General features: G+C 44.4%; 1 protein-coding gene across 2 annotated transcripts in view; it reads right to left on the minus strand.

Annotated features, from left to right (window-relative positions):
- The window catches only part of large1 (LARGE xylosyl- and glucuronyltransferase 1), a 488,923-nt gene that overhangs the window by 173,524 nt on the left and 298,209 nt on the right, over positions 1–17,190 (minus strand). For both annotated transcript variants that reach the window (XM_068051293.1, XM_068051292.1), the window contains 2 exons: positions 11,058–11,344; positions 7,846–7,928 (listed from right to left, as the gene is read on the minus strand). In XM_068051293.1, coding sequence (XP_067907394.1) covers positions 7,846–7,928; positions 11,058–11,344 — 370 coding nt within the window. The remainder of the gene's footprint in view (positions 1–7,845; positions 7,929–11,057; positions 11,345–17,190) is intronic.

The following is a 17,190-nucleotide window of genomic DNA, read 5'->3' on the forward strand; positions in this document are numbered from 1 at the left end:
GGGATGGCAGGACTGACGTATGAAGAGAGATTGGGTCGATTAGGCTTGTATTCGCTCGAGTTTAGAAGAATGAGAGGGGATCTCATAGAAACCTACAAAATTCTAACAGGACTGGACAGACTAGATGCGGGAAGGATGTTCCTGATGGCAGGGGGAGTCCGGGACCAGGGGTCACAGTTTAAGGATAAGAGGTAAGCCATTTAGGACTGAGATGAGGAGAGATTTCTTCACCCAGAGAGTGGTGAACCTGTGGAATTCTCTACCATGGAAAGCAGTTGACGCCAAATCATTAAATACATTCAAGAAAGAGTTAGATATAATTATAGAGTCATTGAGAGATACAGCACTGAAACAGGTCCTTCGGCCCACCGAGTCTGTGCTGACCAACAACCACCCATTTATACTAATCCTACATTAACCCCATATTCCCTACCACATCCCCACCATTCTCCTATCACCTACCTACACTAGGGGCAATTTACAATGGCCAATTTACCTATCAACCTGCAAGTCTTTAGCTGTGGGAGGAAACTGGAGCACCCGGCGGAAACCCACGTGGTCACAGGGAGAACTTGCAAACTCCACACAGGCAGTACCCAGAACTGAACCCGGGTCGCTGGAGCTGTGAGGCTGCAGTGCTAACACTGCGCCACTGTGCCGCCCCTAAGTTCTTAGGGCTAATGGGATCAAGGGATATGGGGAGAAAGCGGGAACAGGTTACTGAGTTTGGATGATCAGCCATGATCATATTGAATGGTGGAGCAGGCTCAAAGGGCCGAATGGCCTATTCTTGCTCCTATTTTCCTATGTTTCTATACCTAGCGCAAAGGAAGATGGTTGTGTTTGTTGGAGGTCAATCATCTTAGTCCCAGGACATCACTGCAGGAGTTCCTCAGGGCAGTGTCCTAGGCCCAACCATCTTCAGCTGCTTCATCAATGACCTTCCCCATCATAAGATCAGAAGTGGGGATTTTCACTGATGATTGCACAATGTTCAGCACCATTCGTGACTCCTCAGATACTGAAACAGCCCGTGTCCATTTGCAGCAAGACCTGGACAACATCCAGGCATGGACTGATAAGTGGCAGGTAACATTTGTGCCGCACAAGTGCCAGGCAATGACAATCTCTAACCATCTCCCCTTGATGTTCAATGGCATTACCATCATTGAATCCCCCACTATCAACATCCTGGGAGTTACCATTGACCAGAAACTGAACTGGACCAGCCACATAAATACTGCGGCTACAAGAGAAGGTCAGAGGCTGGGAATTCTGCGGCGAGTAATTTACCTCCTGACTTCCCAAAGCCTGTCCACCGTATACAAGGCACAAGTCAGGAGTGTGATGGAATACTCTCCACTTGCCTGGATGGGTGCAGCTCCAACAACACTCAAGAAGCTCGACACCATTCAGGACAAAGCACCCCATCCACAACCCTCAATATTCACTCCCTTTACCACTGTCACACAGTTGCTGCAGTGTGTACCATCTGCAAGATACACGACAGCAACTCACCAAGGCTCCTTCGACAGTACCTTCCAAACGGACGACCTCTACCAACTAGAAGGACAAGGGCAGCAAATGCATGGGAACAGGTTCCCCTCTAAGTCACACACCATCCTGACTTGGAACTACATCGCCGTTCCTTCACTGTCGCTGGGTCAAAATCCTGGAACTCCCTTCCTAACAGCACTGTGGGTGTACCTGCCGCACATGGACTGCAGTGGTTGAAGAAAGCAGCTCACCACCACCTTCTCAAGGGCAATTAGGGGTGGACAGTAAATGCTAGCCTGGCCAGCGTCACCCACGTCCCATGAATGAATAAAAAAAAGCATGATTGGAACAGAGATGAGAAGAATCAGCTGGGTCTCCATTCATCGCAATCCACTGGCCCCCCCCCCCGCTGTTCATGGCATGAATATCGGGCAGGAGGCTAAAATGTGGCTTTAGATGTGATGCTCACCATGGTTGAACAACCTGTTGTGACTCTCCATCTGGACTTGCTCGTGAGGAATGGCAAACTGATTGGCCATTATAAAAGAGCCAGCTCCTGCCCTTGCAAAACCTTTTTTTGTTGGTCCGTTTGATTGTAACATCCACATCTCTCCTTTATATATGGTGTATCATTATCGACATCATTATACTGCATAAAGAGGGGGAGGGTTGCAGATTTTGCCAATATGGACCTCTCTTTCTCCAAATTATCAGGTACTTGATAGAATATATTTCAAAGAAAGAAAGTTCTCCCATTTCTATAGCAGCTTTCACAACCTCAGGATGTCCCAAAGCACTTTCCAGCCAATGAAATACTTTTGAAGTGTCGTCACTGCTGCAATGCAGGAAATGCAGCAGCCAATTTGCACGCAGCAAACTCCTCCAAACAGTAATGTAATAATGGCCAGATAATAATCTGTTTTATAGACGCTGTTTGAGGAATAAATATTTGTTGGGTTAACAGCTAGGGTCAGGGGAGGGGTGTTTACAATCAGCTTCAGTGGGCACCGGATAAATCAGGCACATTCCCATCACAAGACCCTGCTCATCTTTGAATAGTGCTGTTGCATTTTTAACATCCACCAAGGGGGCAGACAACGCTTTGGTTTAATGTTTCATCTAAGAGGCACACAACCTTCTGACTCGAAGGCGAGGGCATTATCGACTGACCCATGGCTAGGCCAACTGAGCCAGCCTGTTCCTGTGCTCACTCTCTGTCCATCCATGCGTGACTTCCAGCATGGGCTGCTGGCTCGTGATCCACAGTAGAAATCCTAAATAACGCTCCTCTCCGTGCTCAAGGGCACTGAGACCTACTGCGGACTGGCAGGCACTGCCCTACAACCAATTCGGGAGAGGTGGAAAGTGAAACCTTGGATCTGCTTGGTTTGGTTGGTTCAATGAGGGCAGTGCTGGAGAGAGACATTACGCACCATGTTTTTGGCTTCAGTGCAAAAATGATGGTGTCATTTGTCACCTTTGAACCAATAGACTTTTATGGAAGTAACACAGTGACGAGCTTTGAAAGCTGGATACATTATTAAGTATTCTCCAACTAAACTGATCTTGGGCCAGATGAGTCCAGCAATACTTCTGTGTAAAATATTATCAGACATAAACTTGATGGCATCTGTAAGCTCTCTCAGCGCAAATGGCGCTGGCACTTACACAGTTCCACTGTCTGAATGTTATAGCCTGGTGTGATTTATATATCAAACATTGCTGCTTTTCAATGGAATTTTACTGAAGCTTTTCTGGGTTTGAGTTATGGGCGGGCTGCAATGTAAATTTTTCTCTTCACGATAACAAGGCCACAAAGCCCATGAATTTTTCAGCGTAGAAATTGCAAGGTATGCAAAGAAAAATAATACACGTACTGAAATGCTTATCTGTGGCTTCGCAAAGACGCCGCGTGGATATTTTCAGTGCAAGAGGTTGGCCTTCAGGTTTTATAAGCTTGCATAGTGTTGTATGTGTTCAACCATACTGCAGCTTGAGGTGGGGTGGGGGGGTGGGAGGCGGAGGTGAAGGCAGAGTTCTTCACCCTTGCATGAGAGAAGATGCTTAATGACATTTTGTAATAGAATTATCCTGCAGATATGTTGATTCCGCCCAGTAGAGCCATGTGTCGTTTATAGTGAAAAGTACTTCATTGGCTGTGAAGCACTGTGAAGCTGTGATTGGCGCTATATAAATGCAAGTTCTTGCATTCTTCACAGAGCTCACATCCCAAGAACAAATTATTTTAGCTCTAGTAACCTTTTGCCTTTCTGGGGGTGGGCCTCCACGTAGTGAAGGGATGAATGCTTTCAGATGAAATTCCCTTATCCATTATCTTAATGAAGGTGTGAATATAGAAGACATTATCCTGTTTGGTGCAGGTATTGCACAGTATCTTTCAGCTCATCCATCTGCTGGTTAATTCGAGAACAAAGTTATGGAATCATAGACTCCAACGGCACAGAAGGAGCCCATTTGCTCCATCATGCCTCTGCTGACTTTTTGTAAAAGCACTCTAATTAGTCCCAATCCCCTCTTCCCCACATTTTTCCCTTTTAAGTACTTATCCAATTTCGTTTGGAAAGGTACTACTGAATCTGCTTCTACAGCCCTTTCAAGCAGCATGTTCCACTCTTTGCATCTCAGTCATACATCAACCATCAATTAACGAGACAATAGAAAGTACTTCAAATAAAATATATTTCAAAAAACCCTGAAACCCTTCTTCTAATCCCTCCACAATATTTGTCAGTGACTGTATTTGGCATATTGTTCAACCCTGGGGGTTTAGGGATGTGGGAAGGCTTGTTATCTTTCCTCATCTATACTCTAATCCCAGCAGCCCTGTTCAACTAAATGAGCCTCCTACGGTTTTCCTTCACTTTCCCCTCATTGATACTCTCTCCACAACCATGCTTGTCTTAGTTTATGTGATCGTTTAATCGTTGATTGATTGAATTTAGCCTTACGTATTATGAACTGGCTCTCAAGTTTGTGAGTGCTGCAATTTTGCCCCTCTATTGTGTATCATGTGCTGGCGACTTATTTTTCTCTATTTGTGCTTTTGCTTTGTTGCTTGTGTTTTATATCAACTTTAATTTAAAGATCGCCAAAATAAAAAGATATAGGCGACAGATATCTTCTCCCAATGGCTCCTGGTGTAAACAGGTTTAGAAAAGGTACAACTGGAAATTTACTTCAAGCCCAATAGTAGGTTCAAATCTATGACAGGCAAATTTAGCCTAGGATCATTGGTAGCACTCTCACCTCTGAGTCAGGCAATCATGGGTTTGAGTCCCACTCCAGGGATTTGAGCATATAATCCAGGTTTGGACTTCAGGGAGTGTTGCCATGTCGGAGGTGCTGTTTTTCATACAAGACATTAAATCGAGTTCCCGTCTGCCCTCGTGGGTGGGCATAACAGCTCTCGTGGTGGCTTTTGTAGGAAAGCAGGGGAGTTCTCCTTGTTGTCCTGGCCAATATTTATCTCCTAACTAGCATCAGATTAAACAGATTGATTATCTGGTCATTTCCAGATAGGAACATAGGAACAGGAGTAGGCCAATCAGCCTGTCGCGCCTGCTCCGCTATTCAATTAGATCATGGCTGATCATCGATCTCAACACCACTTTCCCGTGCTATCTCCATATCCTTTGATGTCACTTACCTCCAGAAATCTATCGATTTCTGTCTTGAACATGCTCAGTGATTGAACTTGCACAGACTCCTGGATGAGAGAGTTCCAAAGATTCACCAGCCTCTGAGTGAAGAAATTTCTCCTCATTTCAGTCTTAAATGGCCTACCCCTTATTCTGAGGATATGTCCCCTAATTCTAGATTCACCAGCCAGGGGAAATATCCTACCCACATGTATCCTGTCATGTCCTGTAAGAATTTTGTAAGTTTCAATGAGATCACCTCTCATTCTTCAAAACTCTAGAGAATACAGACTCAGTTTCCTCAATCTCTCCTCATAAGACAATCCTGCCATCCCAGGGATTAGTCTGGTGAACCTCCGTTGGACTCCCTCTATGGTAAGTATATCCTTCTTTAGATAAGGAGACCAAAACTGTACACAATACTCCAGGTGTGGTCTCACCAAGGCTTGATACAATTGCAGCAAGAAATCTTTACTTCTGTCGTCAAATCACCTTGCAATGAAGGCCAACATACCATTTGTGGTTTGTGGGATCTTGCTGTGCATATATTAGCTGCCACATTTCCTAAATTACAACAGTGATTTTAAAAAAAATGTTCATGGGATATGAGCATCACTGGCCAGGCCAGCACTTATTGCCCATCCGCCATTGCCCCTGAGGTGGTGGTGAGCCGCTTTCTTGAACCGCTGCCATTCACGTAATGCAGGTACATCCAGAGTGCTTTTAGGAATGGAGTTCCAGGTTTTTAACCCAGCAACAGTGAAGGAACAGCAATATAATTCCAAGTCAGGATGGTGTGTGACTTGGAGGGGAACTTGCAGGTAATGGTGTTGCTATGTGTCTCCTGCCCTTGTTCCTCTAGGTGGTAGAGGTCAGGAGTTTGGATGGTGTTGTCAAAGGAGGCTTGGTGAGTTGCTGCAGTGCATCTTATATATGGTACACACTGCTGCCACTGTGCATCGGTGGTGGAGGGAATGAATGTTTAAGGTGACGAATGGGGCTGCACTCATCCAGGCAAGTGGAGAGTATTCCATCACACTCCTGACTTGTGCCTTGTAGATGGTGGACAGGCTTTGGGGAGTCAGGAGATAGTTACTCGCCGCAGGATTCCTAGCTTCTGACCTGCTCTTGTAGCCATGGTATTTATATGGTTACCCCAAATCAGTTTCTGGTCAATGGTAACCCCAGGATGTTGATCGTGGGGGATTCAGCGATTGTAATGCCGTCGCATGTCAGGGGGAGATGGTGAGATTCTCTCCTGTTTGAGGTAGTCATTGCTTGGCACTTGTGTGGCACCAATGTTATTTGCCAGTCCTGACTTTTGCTTTGTAGATGGTGGACAGACTTTGGGGAGTCAGGAGTGAGTTACTCACCACAGAATTCCCAGCCTCTGATCTGCTCTTGTAGCCATCCTTGGTTAAAGAGGAGAGTTTTAAGTCGGTCTTAGAGGAGGAAAAGGAGGAGGGGAGGGAGGTGGTGGGATGGAGGAGTTTACATACAAACATACTAATTAGATGCAGGAGTAGGCCACTCGAGCTAGCTCTGCCATTCAATAAGATCATGGCTGATATGTTTGTAACCTCGACTCCACATTCCCGTGGACCCCGCTAACCTTTCACCCCCTTGCTTATCAAGAATCTATCTACCTCTGCCTTAAAAATATTCAAAGACTCTGCTTCCATTGCTTTTTGAGGAAGAAAGTTCCAAAGACTCATGACCCTCTAAGAGAAAAAAACTTCTCCTCATCTCTGTCTTAAATGGGCGAACCCTTATTTTTAAATAGTAGCCCCTAGTTCTAGATTCTCCCACAAGGGGAAACATCCTTTCCACATCTACCTTGTCAAGACCCCTCAGGATTATATATGTTTCAATCAAGCTGCCTCTTACTCTTCTAAACTCCAGCGGATACAAGCTTAGGCTGTCCAACCTTTTCTCATAAGATAACCTGCCAATTCCTTCCTTAAATAAGGAATCCACAGTACTGTACACAATACTTCAGATGTGGCCTCACCAATGCCCTGTATATCTGAAGCAGTTAAGAGTTTACAGAAGGAATTCAGGAGTGTGGTTCGGACACAGTTGAAGCCACAAATGGTGGGATAAAGGGAGCAAAGACACAGCAGAGACTGAGGGAGCATCTGGAAGGAAAATACTGAACAGAACTGGAATAAAGCAAAGGGCTAAATAACCCCCACATATCCCACACTCCTGTATAAAAGTTGTTTCATGACTAGAAGGTGACAGCTCCCCTAGTTAGTAAAAAGGCATTGTGTGACTGAGGCATAAAGACCTGAAAGGCCCAGGTCGGGTTCCTCGCCTGCACTAAGTTAGTTCATCTCAGCCAAGGTATGCGTTGTGTTGGTACAACTGACCCTGTGTTGGGAATAAGAAAGAAATCAGCTGAAGTTCCCACTTGTCATTGTTAGAAAATGGAGGTATTATTGGACTTCGGGTGAGAACATGATCAGCGCTCTCCATGCTTACTTAGCTGGTTGGCACTCACTGTCTTTGTTTGCATTCCCATTTCAGCAAGGTACCGGAAGGCAATCAGTGCATTAGGCAGCAGGCCAGGATAAGTGGGGAGAGATCAAATGTGATGATTGCACCAGGCTCAAGATATCGGGTGGCTGCTTCTGTGAATCATATAGTGAAACAAGATTATTGAAAATGGAGGAATGTGCATACATACCGGTGAAATAGAACGGACTTGACGAGTGTCACAACATCACGGCTCGCATTGTATCCCGCGCACACAATGGCAATGTGGATTGTCTGCAAGGAACAAAAACAGCTATATTTTTTAAATGGTCAGATGAATCCTTTCCCCAATTTTCCTCTCTCCTCTTCTGAAGGAGCTAGCCCTCGAGTGAAAAATCATTTTTCAATGTGTGTGGTCGCTGACATTGAGCATTGTTAGACTGTTCAACTGTGATGGGCATCATCGCCAAAGACAGTCCTGCTCTCAACTAAATGTCCACACGTGCACTTTCTATCATCACTTCTATCACTGGGTAGCAATCAGGAGGAGGGATTTTACTCCTCACTGTTTTACCGGGTGCTGAAGCCAGCTGTAGGTTCTCAACTACTGCACTGGCTGAGGACAATGGGTATAGCACAGATTGGGGAATGCATGCGGAATATTCTCCTCTGTATGTCTTAGTACAACACCAGATGTTGTCTATACCACAAAGCTAATGGTGAGAATTTCAAAATCGCATCATGATCTGCTTGCTTATTTGGACTCTGGTATGCCCACTTAAAAATCAGGACAAGGCTTGAGCACAACTTATACTAGCATCCAGAATAACTAGGAGTTACCTGTTGGACAACAGAGGGAGCATTAGAACTGGTCTCCTCTCTAATCAGTGCAGATCAGATCAATTCTTGCAGTAAGTTTTCCATCAAGAGATACAATCCAGATCAATGGCCTGATCAAGAGCTGCTCTTTAATAATGCTGCAGCACTGCCTCATGAAAAGATGGGACACAGATCTGTGCCATCTCCGTGACATCATCCCACTCTACCCTCCAAAAACTTGGTCATCCAAAACTCTGCTGCCCATATCCGTACTCGCACCAAGTCCCATTCACCCATCACCCCTGTGCTCATGATCGACATTTTCTCCCAGTCTTCCACCCTACATAATCGTTTGGTCACCTGTCCTAATACCTTCTTTTGTGGCTTGGTGTCAAAGTTTGTTTAATAACACAACTGAGAACTGCCTTGAGACTTGATGTGACTCAGTCTGAAATTTTGTCAGTTATTCTCCACTAACGCAGCCACTGCCAGTTACCCTCCACTAACTCAGCCAATGCTAGTTATCCTCCGCTTGGCACCTAGAAGAAGCTACAGACTCTGTACAGAAGGCTAATCAAGCTGCCACAGTGCTGCCTTTGTCACAATGTCACTTCTAGCTGTCAGCAACAGCATCAATAATCAACATTGTGCCGAAAACAGATCCTTCACCCTGCATCAAATGGGGAGAATTTCTGTAAACACTGTTATTAAGTAACGCACATGAAGATGGAAGATACTTTATTGACACATCTTCAAAATGGAGTCTAGTTATTTGTGAGAAAGTAGGCAGGTTGTTTGATCTGTAGTCGAGCAGAATGCAGAAGCTTGGTCCTAGGTGATAATCAATGTATTGATCCTTTGAAGGACAGTGGGTAATTTTAATGCAATTTTAAGCTCATGCCAATCTGACATAGGATTAGTTTCAATTGCTGACAAATGTTAAAAAGCTTATGGATCAATGCACTGATCCTAAGTGGCGGAACAGTCAAGGCAACCTTGTTCTAAGAGGAGATCAGGTTGTACATTGTTTACTTGCATTGGTGGATATGTAAGAATGCAACAAGATCTGATTTCAGTGGTGAATCGGTGTTAAACAGCCGACTGTGTGGTTGCCACTTTTCCAGCAAAGAAAGGCCATTAATTTAGTTTTCCCTGTGAATTCGAGTATCCTGTTGCATATTGTCTACATGATGTGAGTTGGTTAGAATGGGCACCTTGGAGTAAATTCCACTATAATGTCCATCAGAGCCTACTGAAAGAAATAGTAAGTTTGCAGTCTCACTTCTTATCTTGATGCAGTTTATGTAGTGTTCATGTCTAGTACTTCAATTTTGTATTGCTGTTCCTCCGGCTACTATTCTGAAAAGTACTTTTGTTACATTTTTTTACATTAAAAGGTCGATTTAATCTGAGTTGATGTTGTTTTTAATTGCCTGTTGCTTCTGTATAATTGTCTAATCTGTGGAACAATCTAAATAGTCATCTTAGCCTGAATATAGCTTAAGAGTTGACACTTACCACCTTTTGCAACAGACATGAGATCATGGGAGGCATACCTCATGGTCTTTGATGCACTATACCTTTTCAGGGGCAATGCAAGCGCTGTGGTATGCGATCCCACTCATGACACACATCAGGGTGAAGGGTAGGAAACTTAGCCTGTTGATAGAAACTGCCTTTGTGCTGCATAGTAAGTGATAAAAAGGGGTGGGAGAAAATGTAAATGACATCTCCCTCAAGCCAGTCCCACTTGCTCACACTTGTAATTAAGAGAACGTATAATGATGGACAGCATGGGGGGGAAACCAGCAATTGCTTGGAAATGCACAGCAGGTCAGTTAAGCATCAGAATAAAATAATACCAGTAAATATTTTACTATAGACCTTTGATCAGACTGGGTGAAACTGTTCAAGACCTCAGTTGGCAAATGGTGGCCCAACAGGGCCTTTTCAAGGATAATTAGCAAAGGGCAAAGCTTGCAATGTCCACATCCTGTGGGTCAAAAGAAGCAGGAGTGCTTTCTCATAGGTCCTGCCGGGAGTCCTTGAGTGAATTTCACGAAACAGTTAGCTGGGCCAGAAAGCTCAGAGGATCTATAATTCAATTCCCAATTTGGGCTGAGATCGCCAATCTTATAGAATCAATTATTGGCTGTAGCAGCTTCACAATTGGCCTCAGCGCCCCTGGGTGGGGGAGGGGCAAAAAAATAAAGTCAGCCACGGGGAAAAGAGGGAGGCAGAAAATTGACAGAGAAACAGGGAAATAAACTGTGCAGAGTGGCGAGTTACAAAACATGTCAGAGTTTATTCCCTGTTGCATGGTATCATGGAAAGTATTCAAAGCAAAGAGCATTGCAATTTTTTGGGAAAAATGGAAAAACATTTGAGGCAGAAGATGATACCATGGGGAACAGGGAAGAGGGAATCATTTGGATTGCTCTGGAAAAGAGCTGGGGCAAACATGATGGGCCAAATCGACTCTTGTGTTGTAAACTTTTATGGTTCTATCAAAAATGTAAAATTTTACCACCATCGGGAAAAGTGAATAAGAGAGATGGACACAGGCCTAGAGAATCAAGCATTAAGGAATGGAAGTAGCATTACCTCACACTTTTCTACAGTGGGCCGTTTGCCACATTCTGAGCCATTCCACGCCAACGCATGCATCACCTCATTGTCTCCAGTGCCTTCCTCTGTGGAATAGCTTTTGGAATGGTTCCTATGGCGATGAACTCGGCTCTGGGCGAGGCTGAGCTGCTTACGAAGGACCTGGTTTTCCTCTTCTACCTCTCGCATCCGCACTTCCAGGGATTCCCGTTCTCTCTGATTGAACATGTACCGAGGACTATTTGCAGGGGCTTCGTAGGCAGACAGCGAGACTGGCTTCTCATCTGCAAATGAACAGACACGAGTAAGGTCACAGCGGTGAACAGAAAGTCAATGTGTGCTCCTTTTGGACTGCAACCAGAGCTGGCCTAAGAATATCAGAAACTGAAATAGATTTGTTTTCATTGAAGAGCCCATTTGCTTGAAATTGAGTTACTTGCCCTGAGGGATTCAGCAGTGGGTGGCACAGTGGGCTAGACATTTCATTTCAGCAGAAGGATTTGAGTTCAAGTCCAGCCCAGAATAATGGGATGAAAATATTTGCTACTTGCAAGGGTTTGGCAGGGAATGACATCGATTTAGTCCTCATTTCAGGTTATAGAATCATAGAATGATACAGCACAGTAGCAGGCTTAAGGTCCATTGTGCCTGTTGGTCCTTTGGCAGGACTATCCACTAGTCCCACCACACTACTCTTTCCCAATAACCCTGTAAGTGTTTCCCCTTCAAATATTTATCCAATTCCCTTTTGAAAGTTACTACTGAATCTGCTTCCACCGCCCTTTCAGGCAGCACATTCCAAATCACAACTTGCTGAGTAAAAGATTTTTTCCCTTATGTCGCCTTTGGTTCTTTGGTACATCTGGCGTGGGGGTGTTTGATGGAACAGTGTAGACACAACGACTGACCAACTAAAAATGGAAAGTGAGCCCAGCATCCCTCTCCTTCAGCATAAAATTCAGCAAAACATGTTACTGAGAAACGAAGCTAGGGAGGACTCATTTAAAAGAAATTCCAATTTAAATATAAGTTTACTCATATATGGATATTACAGATGGTAATAATCTTAAAAGGATTTAAGTAAATTCCATTAAGCAAATGCCAAAACAGAAAATATATTACACCACTGAGTGCCAGTTTCCTTGTCCAGCAACTGTTTTTCACCTCAGCGTAAATGAAAGTGATAATACACACGTGGAAATGATTCTGACAGCTACTGACTCAAAGCCTTATTTATTGGCCTCGCAAACCACTAGGTGTAATACAAATACTTTGAGATTCATAAATAGAAATGAAAATTAGACAGACCTATCAGCAATGACCCAGGCATCAGGCAGGACAAGACTACAGTAACTTCAACCAGGCCAACCCTGAAAAGTCCTCCTTATAAACATATGGGATTGGTGTTCAAGTTGGCAGAGCTGTACTGCAAGCTAGTCAAGCATCAGACTCATATCTATCAGCAATATTTTAGACTCCTCCATAACCAATGCTTGCGCAAGTCTTGTTACAGCAGCAGCAGAGACCAACCGGTGGTATACAGTTGGGTGGCTGTGGCCCTGGGACATTAACTCTGCACCCCACGGCTTCAGGTCAAAAAAGGCAAATGTTGCTGATTACCACCTACTGGTCCCTCCCTCACAACTGACAAATTGGTATTTCTGCACTTTGAGCTTGTAGGAAGCAGTAAGGAAAACGAAGGCACAGGATATACTGTGGGTGGAGGAGTGCAATGGCCATCACCAGGAGTTGCTCGATTGTAGCACCACAAACCAAGCTGGCTGTGTTCTGAAGCGCTTAACTGACATACCAGGGCTGGTTCAGGTGATCATAGGGTCATAGAGTTGTACAGCACAGAAACAGGCCCTTCGGCCCATTTGGCCTGTAACCTTGTGTGCTGTGGCGTTTCAAGTGCTCATCTAAATACTTCTTAAATGTTGTGAGGGTTCCTGCCTCTACCACCTCCTCAGTGAGGGAATCAACACAAGAAATTAACCTACTTGACTTTATCATCCCTGACCTTCCTGTCAGATACGCTTGCCCACAAGAGAACTGGCAGGAATTACAACCGCACGGTCATTATAAAGACAAAGTTTCCTTGGCTCTGTGAAGGCACACTCCATCATGCACTGTCGCACCACTACTATGTTAGATGGGCCAGACGAAGAGCAGATCACCACTTGCCTGGATGCAACAACACTCAAGAAGCTCAACATCATTCAGGACAGAGCAGTGCTCTTGACTGGTGCCCCTGCCTCTGGGCTCAATATCCACCCACCAACCCCACCACCAGCAACCCCCCCACCAGCCACCAGGTTAGGTTGGTCACTGTATATACCATCTACAGGATTTACTGCAATAACTCACCAAGCTTACTTGGACAGTGCCTCCCAACCCCTCTGAAAAGAGCAGCAATATCACAGGAACACCATCACCTCTAAGTCCCTCTCCAACACACGCACCATCCTAACATGGACTTATAGAGCAGTTCCTTAATCATCTCTGGGTTAATATCCTGGGATCCCCCACCTGCTGAGAGCACCTTCACCAGAAGGACTGCAGTAGTTCAAGAGGAAGGCCCACCATCACCTTCTCAGACAACCAGTCACGGACAATAAATGTCGCTTTGCCAGTGTCACTCACATTTCAAGCACAAACTAGTTGTATACTAATGAACATTCTCTGAACTGCCAGCATGTTATTCTTTCAGTAGCTGACACTGTCTTTTGGAGGGTAGGATAGGGCCTTCCCAAGTTTGTTAATATTGAATCATGATATTCTGCCATGTGTCAATATTTACAGAGTATGCCCAAGAGTGAGTCCATATGTTCCGAGGAACTTGTAAATATTTGGAAGGGTTTTCCACACAGAGAAGTTTGAAAAGCACACATCATATAGACTTGTCTGTCTTCAGAAAATGGGCATAAGGCTCCATGGAGGGATTTTTTTAAAAAGAGAAAATTAAAGCAGAAAGCACTAAGGAAGAAACTGAAGAGGAGAGAGTATCTCAAGACGCTCCTCATAACTGCTGTTTCCCATCCATGGCATCATACATAGGAACACAAGTAGCCCACTGAGATAATGAGCCTGCTTCAACATTCAAGGAGATCATGGCTGATCTGTGACCTAACTCTATATACCTACATTTGTCCCCATATCACTTAAAACCTTTGTATAACATAAATCTATCAATCTCAGATATAAGATTAACAATTAGCATCAATTACTGTTTGCAGAAGAGAGTCCCAAACTTCTTCCACCCATGTGTGTAGAAGTGTTTCCTAATTTCACTCCTAAAAGGGATGGCACTAATTTTTAGACGATGTCCCCTATTCCTAGTCTTCCCAACCAGCGGAACTAGTTTCTCTCTATCTATTATATCTGTTTCCATTAGTATCTTGAAACATTTGATCAAATTACCCCTTAACCTTCTAAATTCTAGGGAATACAACTCCCCATAATTTAATCCTTGGAATCCTTGTTCTGCCCTGAGAGGTGGGCATGGAGGCCAACAAAATGGCAGGGGGCACCATTACCGATGTTGTCCGGGTCACCCGCCATTTTGCTAAGGATGGGGGAAGGTCGTGGATGGCCTGCCCACCCCAGATTGGAATCCAATCATTCTGGCAAATCTTAGCTGCACTACCTTTCAGGCCAGTATGTTCTTCCTAAAGTGTGATGCCCAGAACTGCTCACAGTATTACAGGTGTGGTCCAGCCAGGGCGCAACTTCTACCTGCTTGTATTCTATTAGCCTTTTTGATTATTTTCTGTACCTGTTCATGATATTTTAGTGATCTGAGTACCGAGACCACCAAGTCACTTTGAACCCCTTCTGTTATTATTTTTCCCCATTTAGAAAGTACCCTGTTCTATCCTTTTTAGGTCCAAAGTGAATGACCTTGCATTTTCCTACATTGAAATGCATTTGCTACAGTTTTGCCCAGTCCTTCATTTATCAAAATCTCTTTGTAATTTTATACTTCCATCTACACTACTTACAATGCTGCCTATCTTTGTGTCATAAACAAATTTGGATATGTGACTTTCTATCCCATGGCTTAAGTCATTAATAAATGAAGTGAAAAATTAGGGCTCCTACAAAATTCTTTGCGGCACACCACTAGTTATATCCTGCCAATTAGAGTACCTGTCCATTGTTCCTACTGTCTGTCTCCTGTCACTCAGCCAATCCCCTAATCAAGTCAACAATTTGCCTTCGACTTCATGGGGCTTCAACTTTAGCTAAAAATCTCTTATGAGGAATTTTATCAAATGCCTTCTGGTAGTCCATATCAATAATGGTTATAGATATTCCCCTCCCCATTACTTTAGATACCTCTTCAAAAACTTCTATAAGGTTTGTCAGGTATGACCTGCCCTTTACAAATCCACACTGGATCTCTCTGATCAGCTGAAAATGTTTAAAATGTTCAATCATCCTATACTTAATTATAGACTGAAGAGAATTCCCTGGTTTCTTTCTCTCAGTTTCCTTAAGTAGCAGAGTGACATGCACAGTTTTCCAATTGAGAGGAATGGTTCCCAAATTGAGAGAACTCAAGAAGATGATAGTTGAGGCATCTACAATGTTGTCACCTACTTCTTTCAATACCTTGGGAGGAAACCATCTGGTCCTGGGGATTTGCCATTCTTTAGTGCCATTATTTTCTTCATCACTATTATTTGTTTACATTAATTTTGGTGAATCCCTGTCCCTGGTTCAATATTAGTTTCCTTCGGATGTCCAGCATGTTGACCTCTTCCATGACTGTGAGGGCAGAATTTTGTTCTGCCCTTGGAGGTGGGCATGGAGGCCAACAAAATGGCAGGGGGCGCCATTACCGATGTTGTCCGGGTCACCCGCCATTTTGCTAAGGATGGGGGAAGGTCGTGGATGGCCTGCCCACCCCAGGCCAATTGAGGCCCTGAAGGGCCAGTTAATGGCCACTTGAATGCCTATTCCTGCCTCCACCTCAATTGTGTGGAAGGCGGAGGGGTCCAGCACTGCGGGGAGACGCCGGCAGGTAAAGTGAGGGGGGGGGGGGCGGGAGCAGGAGGGATCCCTCCTATGCGGACAATCTCTCTTGGGGTCTCCGAAGGCCTCGGTGCTGCAGGGCCTCCTGCAGTATCAGCAGTTGCCACTGCCCCCAGTGGTGCTGCTGGTACTGCAGAGCTACCAGTCCTCCAATTGGCCGGCAGCTCTGGAGAACTGATCATGTCCCTTAAAGAGACAGTATCCTTGGCGGCGGGCAGTTCTTTCACGACCTGCCTGTCGTGAAATGGCTTTGAAGATCTGATGGAGGGGCAAGGCAGGGTCTCCCCCGCCTTCCAGCCCGTCGCTGGGATCTGTTACCAGAATAAAATGCAGCCCTAAATATTGACACAAAATAATTTTCAAACATGTCTGCCATTTCCTTATTTTCATTTACACTATCACCATTATCAGTTTTCAAGGTTTCCCCATTGCTCTTGGTTACTCTCTTTTTCCTAATATAATTGTAATAATGTTTTGTGTTGATTTTGATATCCCTTGAAAGTTTCTTTGCATAGTCCCTTTTTATATCTCTTACTGTTTTGTCACCCTTTGCTGTTCTGTGTATCTCTCCCATTCATCAGGATCTCTGCTATTTTTTGCATTTTTGTTTGCTTTTTCCTTTAGTTTTATGTTGCCTCTTGCCTCTGAATCATCCATGGCTGCTTTCTTTGGCAAGTACAGCTCTTGCCCCTTAGGGATATAAACTGGTCCTGTGTCATGTTAAATTATTCTTTGAATACCTCCCACTGATCTTCTGTTGTTTTACCTGTTAACAGATTTGCCCACTTTAGAGTCATAGATTCATAGAGTTATACAGCACAGAAACAGGCCCTTCAGCACATCGTGTCTGTGCTGGCCATCAAGCACCTATCTATTCTAATCCCATTTTCCAGCACTTGGTCCGTAGCCTTGTATGCTATGGCGTTTCAAGTGCTCATCTAAATGCTTCTTAAATGTTGTGAGGGTTCCTGCCTCTACCACCTCTTCAGGTAGTGCGTTCCAGTTTCCAACCACCCTCTGGGTGAAAATATTTTTCCTCAAATCCCCTCTAAACCTTCTGCTCCTTACCTTTAATCTATGCCCCCTGGTTATT

This window comes from Heterodontus francisci, chromosome 18, assembly GCF_036365525.1.
Source record: "Heterodontus francisci isolate sHetFra1 chromosome 18, sHetFra1.hap1, whole genome shotgun sequence".
Classification (NCBI taxonomy): domain Eukaryota; kingdom Metazoa; phylum Chordata; class Chondrichthyes; order Heterodontiformes; family Heterodontidae; genus Heterodontus; species Heterodontus francisci.